General features: G+C 39.4%; 1 protein-coding gene across 2 annotated transcripts in view; it reads right to left on the bottom strand.

Annotated features, from left to right (window-relative positions):
- mcm3ap (minichromosome maintenance complex component 3 associated protein) overlaps positions 1-20,475 on the bottom strand; it is an 81,534-nt gene that overhangs the window by 1,701 nt on the left and 59,358 nt on the right. Inside the window, exons 23-28 of one of the 2 annotated variants that reach the window (XM_028807254.2) lie at positions 15,551-15,648; positions 14,882-15,272; positions 8,871-9,098; positions 7,290-7,419; positions 6,866-7,081; positions 801-942 (exon numbers count right to left, since the gene is read on the bottom strand). In XM_028807254.2, coding sequence (XP_028663087.1) covers positions 801-942; positions 6,866-7,081; positions 7,290-7,419; positions 8,871-9,098; positions 14,882-15,272; positions 15,551-15,648 — 1,205 coding nt within the window. Of the gene's footprint in view, positions 1-748; positions 943-6,865; positions 7,082-7,289; positions 7,420-8,870; positions 9,099-14,881; positions 15,273-15,550; positions 15,649-20,475 lie in introns of both variants that reach the window. The other variant, XM_051930590.1, reaches the window with a different exon arrangement.

The following is a 20,475-nucleotide window of genomic DNA, read 5'->3' as shown; positions in this document are numbered from 1 at the left end:
ATGTCCCGTTACATCTGGCGTAAAAGGAACACAGCATTTCAGAAAAAGAACATCATACCAACAGTAAAATATGGTGATGGTAGTGTGATGGTCTGGGGTTGTTTTGCTGCTTCAGGACCTGGAAGGCTTGCTGTGATAGATGGAACCATGAATTCTAATGTCTACCAAAAAATCCTGAAGGAGAATGTCCGGCCATCTGTTCGTCAACTCAAGCTGAAGCGATCTTGGGTGCTGCAACAGGACAATGACCCAAAACACACCAGCAAATCCACCTCTGAATGGCTGAAGAAAAACAAAATGAAGACTTTGGAGTGGCCTAGTCAAAGTCCTGACCTGAATCCAATTGAGATGCTATGGCATGACCTTAAAAAGGCGGTTCATGCTAGAAAACCCTCAAATAAAGCTGAATTACAACAATTTTGCAAAGATGAGTGGGCCAAAATTCCTCCAGAGCGCTGTAATAGACTCATTGCAAGTTATCGCAAACGCTTGATTGCAGTTATTGCTGCTAAGGGTGGCCCAACCAGTTATTAGGTTCAGGGGGCAATTACTTTTTCACACAGGGCCATGTAGGTTTGGATTTTTTTTCCCCTCTAAATAATAAAAACCACCATTTACAAACTGCATTTTGTGTTTACTTGTGTTATATTTGACTAATGGTTAAATGTGTTTGATGATCAGAAACATTTTGTGTGACAAACATGCAAAAGAATAAGAAATCAGGAAGGGGGCAAATAGTTTTTCACACCACTGTATTTTCCACTGTTTCTGACTACTGTATGCTTTTTACATCCTCTTACCTTTGTCACAAGTGGTCCGGGTGATGGACTGGAAAACTGAATCATTTCTGGTGTAGTTATGAGGCTATGAGGAATATAGAGAGGCATAGGAAAAGAATCCACAGGGTCCACCTCCTGTAGTTTATGCAAATATTCCTCAAACCTTCAAAATAAAATCATGTTGACTGGTTAATAAAAGTCTTCTTAAATGATATATTGTATACAATTGTTTCTCTTAGGAAATTGCTCAATTTTACATGGTGAGAAGTGAATCACCATCACCATTATTGTCTTTCTTCAGCAGCACCCTCTCCATCTCACCATGTCTAAAACCTAACTTACTTGATACATACTGTAGTCATCTGGACTACACCAAAGCGGTTTTGTCACTTCCACCATTAGAACACATTTAAGTCAGTTTAGTAATTTAATAAGTGGAAGAAACCCTGCTAGACAAATCTGCCAGCTAGTTGCATGCTTACATGGATGTATGGATCAGCAGGCAGGTAGATAGTGTCCTCTAATACAAATTCATTCTTTTTCATTGTGCAGCCTGGGACGTCATACTGCATATATTCAGACATAGTCCATTTTAATGCCATAAAATTAAGAAAATCTAGTAATCCTCATTTGTATTGAAAATGACAGCTCGTCTAATTGTATCAGATTTGCCAAATACCTTTCGTCCTAATATGCTAGCAGTGCTGTCTGCATGGACTTGGCATCTTCTTCAACTGTCTATATGGAATCTGCGCCAGCTACTATAGGTATCATCTAAAAATCTGAAGACATGTATATTAGGCCAACTGGCGGTTCAAAATGAGCTTAGTGAGTGGGCCCAACAATTAACTGGCATTCCATCTACTACCATCCAGTGATGCTATCTGCTTTGCATTCAATGCTGCAGGGTGGACCACAGCAGTCCTGAGACTGAATAACATGGGCTCAGAAAATGAAGGAATGCATTGGCATTAGCGATGATTATATTAGATTACTTTAATAAGAATTGTTGTTATTGTTTACATCCCTCCTTGGGCGGACGTGGAGATAGCAGATGACATCATCCATTCTGCTGTTGCTAAACTGCAAACGCAGCACCCCGAAGGTCTTGTGCTAATCGCTGGAGACTTCAACCATGTAACGCTGGACAAAACATTGCCTGCCTTCTCCCAGTATGTGGACTGCAACACCCGGGGAAATAGGACTATTAACCTACTGTATGCAAATGTTAAAGAAGCATACAGCTCCACCCCGCTGCCTGCGCTTGGGAAAGCAGATCATAACCTGGTTCTGCTTCAGCCTCACTACAAACCAAGAGTGAGGGAGCTACCTACAACCACGCGCTCATTCAGGAAGTGGTCCCCTGAGGCAGAGCAGGCTCTGAGAGACTGCTTTGGAACTACTGACTGGGATATCCTGCAGGGATCTTATAGTGAGAACATTGAGGAGGTTGTTGACTGCACTACTGACTACATCAACTTCTGTATGGACATTGTAGTTCCGGTAAGAACAGTACGCTGCTATGCTAACCACAAGCCATGGATTACAAGTGACATCAAGGGGCCTTTTGAACCAGAAGAAAAGGGCTTTTAAAGGCGGTGATCAGCATGAGCTTAAGCGCGTGCAGAAGGAACTCCGAGTCCAGCTCAGGGCGGCAAAGGAGCAGTACAGGAGAAAGCTGGAGCAGAAGTTGCAGAATAACAGCATGAAGGCAGTGTGGGATGGGATGAAGATCATCACTGGCTGCAGCTCGAAGCGGGGTGCCACTATCGAGAGAGATGTGGAGAGAGCAAACCAGATGAACAACTTCTTTAACAGGTTTGACCACGCTAACCCACTCTCACCTCAGAGTACTGCACCCTCCACCCATCCTTCTGCTGATACCAGCATAGGACAGAGTTTCCCCCAACCCACAATTACAGCAGTCCAAGTAAGCAGAGAGCTGAGGAGACTTTGTGCCAGCAAAGCAGCGGGTCCAGATGGAGTATCGCCACGACTGCTGAAGGCCTGTGCGTTGGGAGCTGGGGAGTCTTATACAGCGCATCTTCAACCTGAGCCTGGAACAGGGGAGAGTCCCGAGGCTTTGGAAAACATCTTGTATCACCCCAGTCCCAAAAGGTATCACGTCCTAGTGAGCTGAATGACTTCTGGCCTGTCTCTCTGACGTCGCATGTGATGAAAACCATGGAGCGGCTGCTGCTTCACCACCTGAGGCCACAAGTCCGCCACGCCCTCGACCCTCTGCAGTTCACATACCAGGAGAAGGTGGGAGCAGAGGATGCCATCATCTATATGCTACACCGATCCCTCTCCCACTTGGACAGAGGCAGTGGTGCTGTAAGAATTATGTTTCTGGACTTCTCTAGTACCTTCAACACCATCCAACCTCCTTAGGGACAAGCGGACAGAGATGGGAGTAGATTCATACCTGGTGGCATGGATTGTGGACTATCTTAAAGACAGACCTCAGTATGTGCGTCTCGGGAACTGCAGGTCTGACATTGTGGTCAGCAACAAAGGAGCGCCGCAGGGGACTGTACTTTCTCCGGTCCTGTTCAGCCTATATACATCGGACTTCCAATACAACTCGGAGTCCTGCCACGTGCAAAAGTTTGCTGATGACACTGCTATTGTGAGCTGCATCAGGTGTGGGCAGGAGGAGGAGTATAGGAACCTCATCAAGGACTTTGTTAAAATGGTGCGACTCAAACCACCTACACCTGAACACCAGCAAAACCAAGGAGCTGGTGGTGGATTTTAGGAGGCCCAGGCCCCTCAAGGACCCCGTGATCATCAGAGGTGACTGTGTGCAGACCTATAAATACCTGGGAGTGCAGCTAGATGATAAATTGGACTGGACTGCCAATACTGATGCTCTTTGTAAGAAAGGACAGAGCCGACTATACGCGGTGGTGTGCTGGGGAGGCAGCATAAAGTAGAGGAACGCCTCACACCTGGACAAACTGGTGAGGAAGGCAGGCTCTATAGTAGGCACAGAGATGGACAGCTTGACATCCATGGCAGAGCGACGGGCACTGAGCCGGCTCCTGTCAATCATGGAGAATCCACTGCATCTACTGAACAGTATCATCTCCAGACAGAGGAGCAGCTTCAGCGACAGACTGCTGTCACTTTCCTGCTCCACTGACAGACTGAGGAGATCGTTCCTCCCCCACACTATGCGACTCTTCAATTCCACCCGGGGGGGTAAACGTTAACATTATACAAAGTTATTGTCTGTCTGTATACCTGCATTGTTATCACTCTTTAATATTTTCTTTATCAGTATGCTGCTGCTGGAGTATGTGAATTTCCCCTTGGGATTAATAAAGTATCTATCTATCTATCTATCTATCTAAGAAAGATCACAGCTTTAAGGCTGCAGATCACGGAATAGGCTTCCAGATCTGATAGTAATGGAATTGAGGATAATACCTCGATTGCCATTGCAGGGTCAGAAAATCAAAGCATAGAAATGGCAAGTATATTCTCCAATACAAGCCCTGGCTCCATTACAGTATAAATCCACCAAAAAAAAAAATACAGTGACGTTCTCTTTAGTATTCTCAGATGACATGAACCTTAGTTATGTTCTTCATATTTTAACTATTTATATAAATTTCTGCTTAGGTTGGGTTTGCTTTTCCAAAATAATTCAACACCTTCAATTTTTCTCTACATTCAATAACAGGTATAACATTACACTCAAAGGTAATACACTTACAGGTATAAGCACACAAACAGATTCTATAACTTAAGCATAATCTCTCTTTAGCTTTAGTTCAGATATAGTTTTTGATCAGTGCCGACTATAGATTTAGTTCAGTGCAGACTAATTCAGCATTCTATTAGCCTTTTTGGTCTTTTCTATACACTGAAGATGGGCATTAAGGCATACTTGTTAATTCCAAACTTCCATTGTTTAATTAGATATAAAATTTTTGCTTCTCTAACTGGGACTGTTAGGCTTCATCTTCCCTGTGACCCTGCCCTGGAAAGGCAGGTTTAGAAAATGCATGGATTTTTGATTCTTATGTGTAAAATACTACAGTGCATTTATTTACATTAATCTTCACTTTCACATAGTAACCCAAAGGTATGGTATAAGGGGAGAAGATTAAATATGTAGGTAAGTAAGTGTAATTTCCACAGGTCTCACTGTTAGAATTTTGCTCACTGGTAGTTTTGATTAACTATTTGTCTAATTTAGTATCATCTGCAAATGTAACCATATCTTTTTTAAGTGCAAATCTTTATATTAAATTACCCATCCTAAAACTGACCACTGTGAAACACAATTTCTAATAAATTTAGAAAATCACTATATTTGTGATTTTTTTTATTTAAAGCAATAATACACATAGTCACACAATGCTCTGAATCCTTGCATTGTGTAGTTTATATGAGTGTAAATCAAAAAAAGTAAAGATAATTTGGAAATTATGCGGTCACTGCAATGAATAGAAGCTGACGCAATACAACATGTTCATGATGGCTTATACTGTAGGTAGTTTGAACACGCATAGAGCAGCATCTTGCTATTAGTCACATTTAAAGCAAGGTCAAATGACCATGGATGTGTTGTTGCAGGATTGCACCATTGTTGGACTATGGGCCATAGTGAGATTTCTTTAGGCAGAGGGAGTGAAATCTGCTGAAATGCACTGAAGGATGTTTGCTTGTACAGATCAGCAAGTTGTTTGGGTGCCCATCTTGTGTAAACTTTACAGTACTATCATGGCATGTGCAGATCCATAGTTGATATCCAAATATGCAGCAAGAGCAGACAAAGTAATCAGTCGGTCTTCTCTGATGAAGGAATTTCCATGTTGATGTGAGACTTATGTGTGCGATATTCATGGTCAAACAGATCAAGCTTTATTGGTTATACTTGTTCTTCCCACTTCAAACATTTCTACCCATTCAAAAAACTTTTTGTTCAGCCATTCTGTTTCCACATCTGTATGCAGCTTACATGCTTCAGTGAATTTCCGCAGGTTTTGCTCCGTCTGTCAAAGAAATCTCGCTACAGCATGTTGTTTAACAATAGAGCAGTGGAGCGTCCATGTTCCTTGAATTTGGCTAGACTAATGGCAGAGTGCTGCACTGGGCATGTTCGAACTACCCATAAGCCATTGAGAACATGTTGTATTAAACTAGTTTCCATCCACTGCGGTCATTGCACATTTTTTCAAATTGCCTCTACTTTTCATTTACCCTGGTATTATGCAGTGCCTTATGAAGATGTTCAGACCTTTGACAAGCTCTCAAATTTTATTGAACAAATCCTACATTAAAACTTTAAATTATTTTATTTAATGTAACATTGTGATATTTAACAAAAAACCTTAGAAAAAAAGGTTATAAATATTATGTTTGCATACATTTTCAGTCCCCACACTTCAACATTTTCTAGAACCACCTTTTGCAGCATTAACAGCTGCGAGTGTTTTGGGATTATATTGGTCAAGGATCTAAACACTTTTGCAAAGCACTGTAACTTGAGGAAAAGCCTAATAGATCTTATTATACACTCTCCAGCAACTGAAAGTGATAGTGTGTAAACACACCGTGTAGCAAGTCATCAGGGTGCCAATGTGGTCTGGGTTTTGTTATTCGACTTGATTAGTGTCACAGTACCACCAACTTTTCTGCCCTATACCTTAACCGCTAGACCATACTTCCTAGATTCATAACAAAATATAAGTGTGTGGCCCATTTCCTTTCACCACAGATAAAATGTAAAGAGAGATATTCTGCACACTTCATTAAAAAAAAATCATTAGCTTTTTATTTTCATTGTATGAATGCCAAGCATCTATGTTAGCTAAGTGTCTATGTGCTGAATCATAAACCTATTTCTTTTCTCCGTCCTCTAAAATTGTGAAGATAATTATTATAAAAATGTTAACGGGAATTTTGAAGGAACTACTTGAGGGGAAAACTTGTGAAATACATCTTTACAGTCTCTCTAAATTATATAGGACAAACATTGCCAATTGCCATTTTTCTTTAGAGCAGGAAAACATGTTTGAAGCTGCTCATTAAAATGGTTATGAACAAGTCAGCTCAAAGTGAATGCTCACCTCTGACTCTTGATTTTCTCATCTTCCAACATGCAAAGCAGCTTGTCTTTGTCAAAAAGTGTCTCCTGAGCCGAAAAGTCATGAGGCAGTCCTTCTGTGGAGGACAATCTGCTGCTGTCTTCTAAATGGACGGAGGACTGGGAACAACTTTCAGAGTTTCTTAAATGCTCATTTGAGAATTGGTTTGCCGATGATAATGTGGAACGGTGTGTTGCTCTGGAAATGGTGAGTGGAAAATATAAAAATGTGAAAAAAATAACCACATAGAACACATTAGAAATTAAAGAGAGAAAAATATATAACTTTATAATGTAATACTTCACAAAAATGTTTCCAGGTTATTTCAAAAACAAGATCCACATTTTAAAATTCCTCTCCTAATTACTGAGCTACAAAATTATTGGTTTATAAAACTGCCACTTACTCTGTAGATATTTGTAATGCTTCCCTGTGTGTTTTTAAGATAGCAGATTCCCAGATGCAAGGGGGGGTATACTTATGTAAATCTTCCTTGATATAATACACCATGATCTGTCCATCTTCAGATACAGCCTCTATGACATCAAGACAAAAATGGTAACCACACTTTCATCAACCATCCTGGATGCATTATTTAGGGTGAAAATAAGTGTGCTCCTTTAATGCACTGTCCAGTTTGGTTACAAATCATTTTCAAGGAAATGAACACACATTTGCAATACACTTTGATTAAGACATCTTGAGGCTTAAAATGAAAACATTTTGCCAAAAATATAAAATTAAAAACTGTATAACCTTCTAGATAAAAGAAAAAAAAGTGGACATTCACTGACTGACCATTCAATTATATACACCTAAACTTTTCTTTAGTGATAGTGTTGCATTTGAATACAATGCTACAATAAGGGGCAGAACCAAAAACTGAAAACTAAATATTTAAGTGGCTTGAAAATGACACGGTAGTGGGTGCCAAACAGGCCTGCATATTGGGAACTACACCCCTTTGTTTCCATCCATAATTTTTTCATGAGTTAACCAGGAATAGGCCAGTACTAGAAAAGCATCGAGCCAGCAAATCTGTAGGTAAGGAGAAGACAATTGATATAATGGGTCAACAGTAACTGACACAACTTATGCAGAGTGTCAGGCAGCCTACAGTTAGACAACCCATTATTACACATAAAATGATTCTAAAAATGACATATCAGAACCTACACTTCTTGTCATGGATGGGTTATGGCAGCTAAAGACTCAAGTGATTTCCAATCCAGTATTATCATTGTGTAACAAAAATGTGTGGCTGCTGTGGGCTAAGGAAATCAATACCAGAGGTATAGAACAACCTTATCAGTTTGATGAATCTGTACTAAAAAAAGAATAAGATCTGGCAAACCCAAGTCCTTGGCTCTATAGATCACAGTGCAGGCTAGTGGTGATGGTCTATTTGGCAAAATCAAAGACCCTTGATAGAAGTGTGGAAACATTTGAAAGAAACAGACAATATAAACACTGTTGCTGATCACGGCATACCTCCTCAATGTAGAAGTGTACCTATACATAAATATGCTTTCTCTGCATAATAGCTTTATGCCACAAAAACAGGAAAATCCTGTAAGGGCTTTAGAAAAATTTTAGCAAATCCAGACAATGGTAGCGGCCCTCACAAATCAGGAGACCTCTATCCAATCAAACATTTAAGTGATGAAAGTTAGCTATTCTAAATAGATATCCACACCAAACTAACCACTATGGGACAAACTAAAGTCAACACTGGCTAGTATGCCTGTGCTTGATTTCAAAGACCTTCTTACATAGTGTTCCGAGGACAAAACACTCACCTCCCATTAGGTAAGTATTATCTAATAAAATGACCATCCTGTGACAACAGTGGTTAAAAACGTGCAGCTATTTGGCAACTTAAGAAAAACTTTTTTTTACATTAAATACATCATGATTTTATAGCTGGTATGTACATGATTTAAAACCTCTGCTCTGCAGCAAAACAAGCAGTATCTTAATTCAATACCTTGGTTAACAGGTAAACCAGGAGATTTCCAGTCACTTAAGCAGTGGTCTATGCAAAGAAGAATGAAATCATCCCAAGGGGCCTGATCAGGTAGCTGCATCTCTGATCCTGTCTCCAGCATACACAGATTATGATGAAGATGCTTCACCTTTGACAGTAGTACTGCCTGTGTCTCTGTGCATGTAGGAATCTGTGATGCATACTGTAAGAACTGTGAAAGCAAGGAATCTGAAATAAAATCAAACAATCACTCATGTTATTCAGAGGAAGAATGGAGATCATTCTTTTTTTAATTTATCATTCACATTTGATTTACTCCTTTGTTCATTCACTTTTCTTTGTAGATATATTATTCTAGCTGCTGTTGCAGGAAGCGAGAACTTATCTTTGTAGTAAGTGAGATATGAGAGGAAGCTATAATAAACACTGCATGGCAAAAACACAAACAAAACTATATGTACACATCATGGATTAGAAACCGTTTAACTTTTAAGTCTTTTTCAATGTGTCAGAAAGCATCATAGGAAATACCTTAATAAACAGAGTGTTCATAAAAATTCCACAAAGAAGGCATTCCAGCCCAGATATGAACCTGAAATTCGAACTGTCTCGCTGCATCAATCTACATCAGCTTTTTAAGTGGGCATATGTTTGAAGGTCACTGGGCTGAGTCATCTGGAGAGGTACCATATAAGAAATCAAAGGAATCTCTTGAAAGTTTAAAGAACCATGTTCAATCACTTAACATTATCAAAAAGATAATGCATTTTATTGGAGTATAGCAATCAGAATTTTAGCAGAAAGTAACATATATATATATTCATCCAGATACCTAGTGGCAGTCAAGGTGCTGTTGTCTAGCCTGTAGAGGTCTGTGCATCCCTCCATAGATATGCCTTCTCAGACCATCACTGACCCACCACTAAACCGGTCATGCTGAACGATGTTACAGGCAGCATAATGTTCTAAATGGCTTCTCCAGACTCTTTCACGTCTGTCACATGTGCTCATGTGCACAGGGCAAATGCCAATAGAGCTCCACGGTGCCGGACAGTAAGCACAGGGCCAACTAGAGGACGTTGGGCCCTCAGGCCACCCTCATGAAGTCTATTTCACCAGTGGCATGCTGCAGGTCATTTTTTGGGGCTCTGGCAGTGCTCATCCTGTTCATCCTTGCCCAAAGGAGCAGATACTGATCCTGCTTATGGGTTAAGGACATACTTCCAATAGTGACACTGACCGCAGCCAAATGCAAAACTACTGAAAAACAGTCAGAAAAGATGAGGAGGGAAAAATGTCAGTGGCCTCCACCTGTTAAACCATTCCTGTTTTGGGAGTCGTCTCATTGTTGCCCCTCTTGTGCACCTGTCGTTAATTTCATTAACACCAAAGCAGCTGAAACTGATTAACAACCCCCTCTGCTACTTAACTGACTAGATCAACATCCCAGAAGTTTCACTGACTTGATGCTATACTCTGATTAAAAAGTGTTCCTTTAATTTTTTTTGTGCAGTATACAGTATTATATTATACAGTAATATATATATCTCTTCTGGTTCGTCCTGCTTCCTCTTCAAAATTAGTCCCTCCCACACGCAGCCGACACAGCATTTCTCGATTGCTATTCGTCATCTTCCAAACCCTTCCCCACGTTGCCTGCGGCTCCTCTTCAAAACTGGTCCCGCACACATGCAGCCGACACGACATTTCTCAATTCCTATTCCTGCTCTTCCAAACCCTTCTCCACGCTGCCTGAGGCCTCCCATACACCCCTACGCCGCTTTTCTCGATTCCTATTCCTCCTTCGGACTACCGTGTTCCCCGCTCCTCTCTCATGACCCCATTGGTGTCACGTCACCGCCCTATATCTAGCCTGACCGCGTGACCTTTCACTTCAGCCATGTGTGCGCCTGGGAGTCTTTTCCGCAGCCTGCTACAGGAAGGTACTCTGTCGACCATTACCATTGGTTTCGCTCCTTGCTATTCGTTTCGTTCCTTCCTATTTTCGTTATACTGCGATGGTTGCTTCCTAAGCTTTTGTTATAAAATAAATGATAGTATCCCTAATTTCCGCCAAATGCTGCCTGTTATCTTCTGCAGTTCTCGAGCCCTCACCGTTGCCTCTTCCATCAACAAACACAGGCTGTGGAACAAAATGAAAGTCCTAAAACTCACAAAAAATATGACAGTTCACAAAAGTGAAACTCAATTTGTTCAATGGCTTCTTCAAGTTCGGGAAAGTAAAACTAGAGACACGGCAGAACTACCTTCTCAATGTTTACCACAACAACAAGACCCAGTTGCTCAACTTTACGGTGATATTCATTTCTGGACTGTGACTCCCCAAGAACTTGCTACAAGACCAATACTGAAAGTCACAAACAGCGATTCTCTACATATTAACAACAAAGTTCTTGATCTTATACAGGGTGAAAAAATGACCTTCAAGAGTGTAGATAGAGTAGTCAGTGACAATCCTAATGATCAACTAACGTACCCACAGGAGTTTTTACACACCTTCACACCAACTAGCATGCCTCCCCATATCCTTCATCTGAAGGTGGGAGCTGTAGTTATGCTCTTCCGAAATATTATGCGATCAAAAGGTCTCTGCAACTGAGCAAGACTCATCGTTACCCGAATACATACAAATATTAAGTGCAAACTGATCGCTATCCAAAATTCTCAAGCAATCTTCATTCCCTGAATCTCTCTCCTTCCTTCCGACACCAATCTCCCTTTTAAATTTAAATACACAATTCCCACTCAGACTCACCTTCTCCATGACTATCAACAACCCCCAAGGACAAACGTATTCAAAGATTTGCATCAATCTACAACAACCAGTCTCCAGCCACGGTCAGTTGTACATGGCTTTTTCTAGGGTTAGATCTTTCGACTCATTATCTGTTGTCTCCACCAAAACACCTATTCACAACTCCGTCTTTCAAAAAGTATTTATTTCTTCTTGATTACTGAATTCCTTTCTCACCGTTTTCCGTTCCTATTCTTACACCGCCGTATGCTACAGTGGGCATCGGCTAGTATATTATATATATATATATATATATATATATATATATATATATATATATATATATATATATATATATATATATAGTTGAAATAGTTTACTGTCAAATAAATGCAAAGAGTACGCGACACGTGTTTCGCCCTTATTCTGGGCTCCACTGCACTCCCTCTCGGGAATCGAACCTCGGACGTCAGCGCCAGAGGCGATGCCCCTAACGTTGCGCCACGGCGTGTGGTTCGTTTATTTGACAACATGTAGATGAGCCCAGAATAAGGGCGAAACACGTGTCGCGTACTCTTTGCATTTATTTGACAGTAAACTATTTCAACCATTCTATGATCTGCTCCTCACAAACTGAGGGCACCGTGGCGGATGTTAGCAGATTGCTGGCCAACCACAAGCGTTACCTGGTAGGTAACCACCCATACAATCAGATTGTGACACAGACTACGAATGCCGTGAATATATATATATAGCTTTGCAGTTATTTCCACCTTTCCAGTATAATTTAACTTTGAACACAATTTAATATATTTTACATTTTCTATGGATGAATATCTAGAAAAAAATAAAAACTGAGACAACCTCAGTAAAAGTTGCCATTTTCGCTGGACTTGTGAAGCTTTACAACATGATATTAATGTGGATTTTACTTCAAAAACAATTAGAAACAATTGTGTAACAAAACAACCCCAATTTCAGGTGTTTATGTCAACAATAATTACAGAATATTTTTTAAAAATTGAGCAGGTTGAAAAAGAACTAAATGTTGATGTTTGCTCTTCAAAGGTAGATGGTATCAAAAATCTGTTCCCCCTTTATTGAATGCTCATTTTATGACAAACAAAAATGATCACATTCAATTTTTGTCTAGGGCAAGTAACAAGCAAACAAATAACCCACCTGTGACAAGATCTGTGCTTTGCAAATAGCAAAGACACAAACTCAGCTATTACTGAAGGCTGATTTAAGTTTTAACAGTTTTACAGTTTAGCATGGCTTTTGGCACTAACTGGACACTCTGCATTTCCTGCTCCTTGATAAAAAGGACTACTTTGGTATTGCTTTAGTAACTTTCTCCTATCATTTCCACTGTGCTCAATTCATACTTTTCAATTGCTGCCAATACATAACCATATCGTCTCTTTCTAATTACGTTTCTGTTTTTGGCCATTAGGAAAAATTAAACTATTAAAAGATGTCAAACAAGGAAAAATGTAGACATCTCACATTACTGACTTTGATTTACACAAAGCCATTAGCACTTCTTATTTCTCACAGTGCTGGAACAATTTCTTAATGTCCAATTAAACCCAGTGACTCAACTAAAAGAGGGGTACATGAAAGAGAGAAATGAGACCTGGAGTGAGGTCATGTATGCAACAGTTCTGCTTTCAACATGTCAGTATTTGGCAAAGGCTGATTTGATAAATGAGCGACAAAATTGGCTGGCAATTTCCTTTCTTTCAATTTCCTTTTTATCAGTTAGATCATGCTATACATTTAAGAAATTAATTTGTTCTACTATATAAGCTCAGATCACTAATGTGTGTAACTTACAGTATTTCCAACCAGTTGCCTCTACACATCACCATTATGTACAAACCTGACAAAAAATGCTAAAAAAATTAGAAAAGTTTACTATAGACGTGTGACTGACCACAGTTTGTGCAGCTTAAGGACTGTATACGACACATGTTCATGAGAAGCACAGGGGTGCTGCACATGGAACTGTACGGCTTCCTTACCCTGTACACCTTAGACTCTAGATACAATATTGAATCATGTCATCAGCAGAAAGTTTTCGATGATACAGCTTCAGTTGGTAAGAAAAATTAATACAGGGCACTAGTGAAGGACTTTGAATTGTGCAAACTGAATCACTTGCAACTCCACATCAACAAGACATAGAACAGAATCAGAGTTCTGAAGATGTGAAGGTGGTGAGGAAATACAGTAGAAGTACCTCAGGGTACATATGAATAACATGCCTTAGTGGAGGTCCAACACAGAAGATGTACAAAAGAAGGTCATATTCCTCTTCATTCTCTTAGGACGTTGAAGTTATTTGGTGTATGTAGGCTACTCTTAAATGTTTTCAAGCAGTCTATAGTGCCCATTGTAATTTTCTAAGCAGTAGTGTGGAAATAGCATTAGTGCAAGCAATGCCAACAATCTAAATAAAGTGATTAAAAAGTCAAACTTGGGAGTCTGGCTGGACTCGCTGGAGGAAGTGGTAGAAGAGAGGTCACTCAGGAAGCTACTAAGTATCCAGAACATGACCTGCTGTGTGAGGTCTTGGCAAAACAGAGGAACACATATAGTAACAGTCTTCCAAAACTATGTTGCTCCAGGAAGCACTACCTTCAGCCATCAGGCTCTATAATAAGTCACCCCACAACTGAGCTGGTATTCTTCCCAGTGTGTTGGAATGATACTGAGCTGGTCTATCAGACATCTTAATAGAGAAAATGACACTATAATGTTAATGGCTGACATGCTGTACTGTGAAATTGTAACTGTTCAATTATAATCATGTTACGCTTAGTAAATAAGTACATATACTTTGTTACAAATTTGTATTGATATTTCTTGTTATATGTGGATTTGTACCTTGTTAATATACTAAAGATTATGATACTTTTCTTTATATGTACATTTTGGCCTTTATATGTCTGCTGCTGAAACACTATGCTTTCCTTTTGGATTATTACGTTTTCTATCTATATCTTTTTGTATCTTAAATGCTAAAATGGACTCCTAATTCAGATATAACATTATTAACATATTACATCTAAGATAATTTGACTGCGCTGGTCTCCTGTCCAATATTCAATACAGTCCTCTTAAAAACAATGTTAATTATAAACTTGTGGATTTGAACAACATACATCTGGGTAACTGTTACAAAGACCCAGTGATTAATCTATATTTTGTTAATCACAAAAAGGGGTTTAAAAAATTAAATTACTGCTACCTTGTGCTCTTGAGTATTTCATCTCAGGCAGCTGAAGGTTAAGCACTGCTTTCTTAAGCCAGACAAGATGCTCTGATGTGTTCCAATCCTTATGTGGTAATACTGAAGGAGATGCTAGAGTGGTAAATTCCTTTGCAGGCCAGGAAATCTCAGACAGCTGCTCACAAGAAATCAGTTCTGCCAGGAAATGAACTACACTGTTATACAGTTCAATAATGGAAACAGGGTCCTGGGAGTGAAGTCCCAACGACTTTCTTATAGTCTTGTCATGATAAAATCTTTTGCCAAATTCTCTACAAAAACCATCTTCAATGAAATGCATCAGGGTCTGAGACTGAAGCTGTATAGTAGGAGGGCACTGAGAAGCCAACCACTTTACTGAACTGCATACCTGGAAAAATCATAAGGGTGAAATTAAAAAAGAAACATACCACACACCCACTCATGTTACCATCTACTATATGGATTTACCAATGTAAGTATTCTACTTCTCATTCATATTAATTTTCCTTCAATATGTGCATATTACAAGAACATTTGTTATGATATACATTTCACAGGTGTGTAACAAATTAAAAAAAATGTGTCCTAAAGAAATCTACTTAAAAAATATGTATACATATACATAAATATACACATATATATTATATATATATGTATTTATTTTACCATTTTTGAACCTCGGAGATCATTTGTTGATTCTGGGATGTAAACAAAGATGTAGTCGGAAATTAGCTGTGCATCCACCATATCTTGAAGCATCAAACCTTAAAAAAATAATAATAGATATATATAATAACTGCATTAAATCAATTAAATAATCTTAAAGTGGAAATTTCAAAATTTCACAAAGAGGCCTCAAAAAATAAACTTCTCAAGAAATACTGCATAAGATATGAGTGCAACCTGAAGACCTTTAATCTCAGAACTGTTGCCACACATAGCAAAAAATGAATTATACTAGCATCTACTGGTACAGTCATGGACGAAATTATTGGCACTCCTGGAATTTTCCCAGAAAATGCACCATTTCTCCCAGAAAATTGTTGCAATTACAAATGTTTTGGTATACATATGTTTATTTCCTTTATGTGCATTGAAACAACACAAAAAACTGATAAAAAAAAGCCAAATATGACATAATTTCACACAAAACTCAAAAACCGGACTGGACAAAATTATTGGCACCCTCAACTTAATATTTGGTTGCACGCCCTTTGGAAAAAATAACTGAAATCAAGCGCTTCCTATAACCATCAACAAGCTTGTTACACCTCTCAACCGGAATTTCCAACCAGCAATTCCCTGTGCTTAAAACTCATTAAAAAAAAGTGTTTATAGCGATCGGTTTGTAAGGCTTTAGCGTGAACTCCTGCAATGTTACTTCTCTTGGTTGTTTATGGTTAGTTTTTGTATAAATTACAGATTTTTCAAATGTTCATTTTTTTCCCTGTGCTTAAAACTCATTAAAAAAAGTGTTTACAGAGAGCGGTTCATAAGGCTGTAGCGTGAACTCTTGCAATGTTAGTTTTCTCTGTTCAAGGTTTTCTCAGTGTTATTCAATGTTTTTACATTTAGTTTACTATTACATTGTGCATTCTATGGTATAATTAACTACTTTTGTGCTTAAAAATCTTTTAAAAAAATATATTTACATACAGCTCGTAGGTCCAGAACGGATTAATTGTATTTACATACAATCCTATAGGGGAAATTACTTCAGGTCACGACCAAATCAGGTTGCGACCGAGTTTTGGAACGAATTACGGTCGTGACCAGAGGTTCCACTGTACCTGGTTAGAGGAAAAAGTGAAATGGCTCAAAGCAAATAATAGCACAGAATGGAACCAGCCACATTAGGACCTTAACAGAATCCAAGGAGCCTATTTGGCTGGTACAGCTGAGAGGAAAATTGACATCATGACAGCAATAGTCCTCAACTCGACCAGTGTGTGCTTCAGCAAACAGGAGAAGAAAGGATTAAGCAGAACAACTGGAAGACAACCAAACGAGAAAGAGAGATCTTGCATCTGAAAAAGGAAGACTCTAAATAAGCGTTTTAAAAGTGCAAGTGCTGATGAAAAGGAGGGCATTAAATATCTGATTAGTGGACTTTGAGATTAACTGTGTAGACCAGGGGTGGGCAAAGTCATTCCTAGAGGGCCGCAGTGGCTGCAGATTTTTGTTCCAACCCCATTGCTTAATAAGAAGCACTTATTGCTCTAGAAACACTTCTGCTTCATTTTAGTTATCTCCCTCATTAAGATTTTGAACCCTTATTGCTTATTTAAATCTTAAACAGCTGCATTCTTGGTTTTTAATTGCTCCTTATTAACAATAAAATGCAAATGACAAAAGAAACCAGCAGTTATCCATTTTGCTTGTTACCCTTTACACATGTGTGTATTTATCGTGCACTATTTGGTTTAATTAAATACTTGGAAGGAAAGAGAAGAGAAAAAAGTGAAGGATTGAGAATTACCCATCCGTTTTACACTTCAAAGTATTTGGATGATATCCTTAGAATGGACAAAAAAATCTAGAATATGAGAATGACTTGACATAGCAGAGTTAAAGCACTAACAAGCCATGAAATGTAATTATTGGCAAGGATTGTTTTCTAATTAAGCAACTGGGTTGGAACAAAAACCCGTGGCCACTGCGGCCCTCCAGGAATGACTTTACCCACCACTGGTGTAGACAGAAAAAGGCAGAATGGTCTCAAAAACGGAGAAAAGAAAAGGCGGCCAGGTGGGCTCAAATAATAAAGGATATACACAGGTTTACTAAAACACTGCTGGAGGAAGCAAGATCTGGGAGACTGACCAACCCTAAGGTAGTAGTGGAGGAATTCCTCAGAGAAAGCCACAGTGACACCCCTTTAAGGATCAGGTTTTAAGTATACATCCAGAGGTTAGAGGAATTGAAATGCCAGATGACGAGCTTGACACCAGGGAACTAACTTGTAGAGAAATCTAGGACACTGAACAGAATGTCCAATCAGTATGTATCCCGGGACCAAGCAATGTAACCTATAAAGTGTATAGCAGGTGCCCGATGCTACTCCGCAGGCTATGGAAACTGCTGTGGAGGGTACGGATGAAAAGGATTATCACAGAGTCATGGAAAATATCTAACAGCTGTTTCAAACCAAAGGAAAAGGACTCCTCTGGGATTTACCACTTTTGGACAATCTCACTACTGAGCGTCACTTCTTCTCTGTCCTGGCTAAAAGATCAACTATCTAGTAAAGAACAAATATGTTCATACATCAGTCCAGAAGGGGGGCATTCCAAGCTTTTTGGGGTGTTTGGAATACAGAGGTGTCTTCAACTAGCTGACTCAGGATAACAGTTGTCTGGCTCGATTTAACCAACAGAATTTAATCAATTATCCAAAACCTATTCAGGGTATTCTTGGAGTGCTGTCATATCCCTTACCACATCAGAAGAATGATTTAGGAGAAATTAAATTACAGTCCAGGACAGCTCATTTGTCAACTCAGTGGCAGAATCTGGAGAAGTAAACCATTACTGGCTGTACTGTTTCTCCCATCTCATTCTTCATGGGAATTAGTCTGCTCACAATAGCTAAAGTGAAAAAAATCCTGAGGGCTGAAAACAGAGTATGGCATCTGTCAACCTCCAACCTGAGGCCTTATGGATGACTGGACTATAATGACTGCATCCCATGTACAAGCAAGGTGGATTCTGAAGGCACTTGGAAATGTGGCAACAAAGGGCACAAATAAAGTTCAAGCCCAGAAAGTCAAAAAGCAGGATTTTCAGAAACGGGAAAGTGACCAGCAAGTTCCAGCTCCAAATCCAAACATTAACATGCACATCCATAGATATACACATACATACAGACCCTAACCACATAAGTGGCGTATGAATGATGCATGCATTGCCCATCACTCAGAGCACTCTAAGAGACTTACTTATCATTGGCATAAACAATGCACAATGTCTTAGATACATCACAGACCTAAATATTGCTTTGGTCTCCAAGAATATATTTAAACATGCAAAGGCCCAACATCCTAGGCTAGAGGCCAATTATCAACCAATGACATCTTATTTTACCATACTGTTCCTACTATTGGATGGAACTCCCCTCCTCAGACGGATAAACCTCACAGATTGGAGCATGCAGCAAACTCTCTTAATATTTCCTTTATTACTTCAATCAGTCAATATAAAGACAAAGTATAGACATGTAAAAGCAACATGGCATTTAATAAAGATTAATAGTAGAAGAAAGTATAAAAGAAAATAATGATAGCAAATTCTGGTGGCTCTGAGGTTAGGGATCTGTACTGGCAATCGGAAAACGCCAGAATTGACTACACTCCATTGGGCCCCTGAGCAAGGCCCTTAACGTGCAATTGCTTCGTCCTGGGTATGACGTTAACCTGCATCCAGCCCTGCAAGTAGGACCTCCAACTTGCAGGGAAAACCTGGGGGTTGGTGTCAGGATTGGCTCTCTAGCCACTGTATAAAAAAAAACAAAAAAAAAAACTGTTCAGTGTGGTGTTGAGGTGTCACCTGTTGCACAGCTGCACTTGGATCTCAATCTAGGTGGTTTGCCATGTGGTGGGTGTGGCAACACGCTGTAATGAGCGCATGCTCCCAACCTCTATTATATAAAAAGCATACAAAGAATGTCAAGGATTGGAAGTTTGTCCTGGAGAGGCTTTTGATCTAATAATCTGTGTTATTCATGAAATGCTTTAGCCGACGATCAGATAAAATGGTTGCTCGTCTCACAGTATCTTTTTCTGACATTGCCTTCGCCTTCTTCTGCTTTCGTCCCTCGGAGAAGCCATATTTATTTTAAAATTCCACGTGAGGCTTCAGAGACATGTGTTATTATACAAACTTGATTGGATGGCTGTCAATACTGTATAATGGATGCCCTCGCTCAAACTCTTGATCTTTTTAGTACCTCCGCACTCCGTGTTCAATACGGCCAAGGCATCACAGCCATTTCCTGAGCTTCTGCTTCATTTACACAGATGTTTTAAAGTGATTGATTACTGTTGCAACATAGGAAGAGAAGATGCTTTGATGTCCTTGTACAATTCAAGAAAAGATGATGCTTTTATGTTACTTGCTGTGCGAGTGTCTGGTATTTCAGTTCGTCTTGTTTGAGCAAAAAATAAAATATAAGCATCTATATTTTAAAATACTACACCATCAATTGGGGAAAACCCAATAAAATGCATAGGGAAGTCATACTATGACTATCTCACTGATAAAAGAAACATATCCATGACAGAGAAACAGGAAGATGAATCGCTGAGAAATACTAATGGTTCAGGTTTACCAAGAAAGTTAAAAGCATGGCTCTTCCAACATGGTCTGCTACCTAGGCTCATATGGCTGCTAATGATTAACAAAGTGCCTATGATATCAGTGGAAGGAGTCGTGAGGCAAGTGAGCAAACAACTCTGCAGGTGGCTTGGAATTCTACTAAGCTTCACATCAGTAGGGCTATATACCTTAGATATGGTCAGTTAAAACTACCCATACCATCAGTGACGAGGGAGTTCAAGGTGGCAAAGTGCACGGCCATGATGATGTTCTGAGATT

The sequence above is a fragment of the Erpetoichthys calabaricus genome, chromosome 8 (genome assembly GCF_900747795.2).
Source record: "Erpetoichthys calabaricus chromosome 8, fErpCal1.3, whole genome shotgun sequence".
Classification (NCBI taxonomy): domain Eukaryota; kingdom Metazoa; phylum Chordata; class Cladistia; order Polypteriformes; family Polypteridae; genus Erpetoichthys; species Erpetoichthys calabaricus.
The sequence above is the reverse complement of the archived record's forward strand: the minus strand, read 5'-3'. Positions and strand labels throughout refer to the sequence as shown.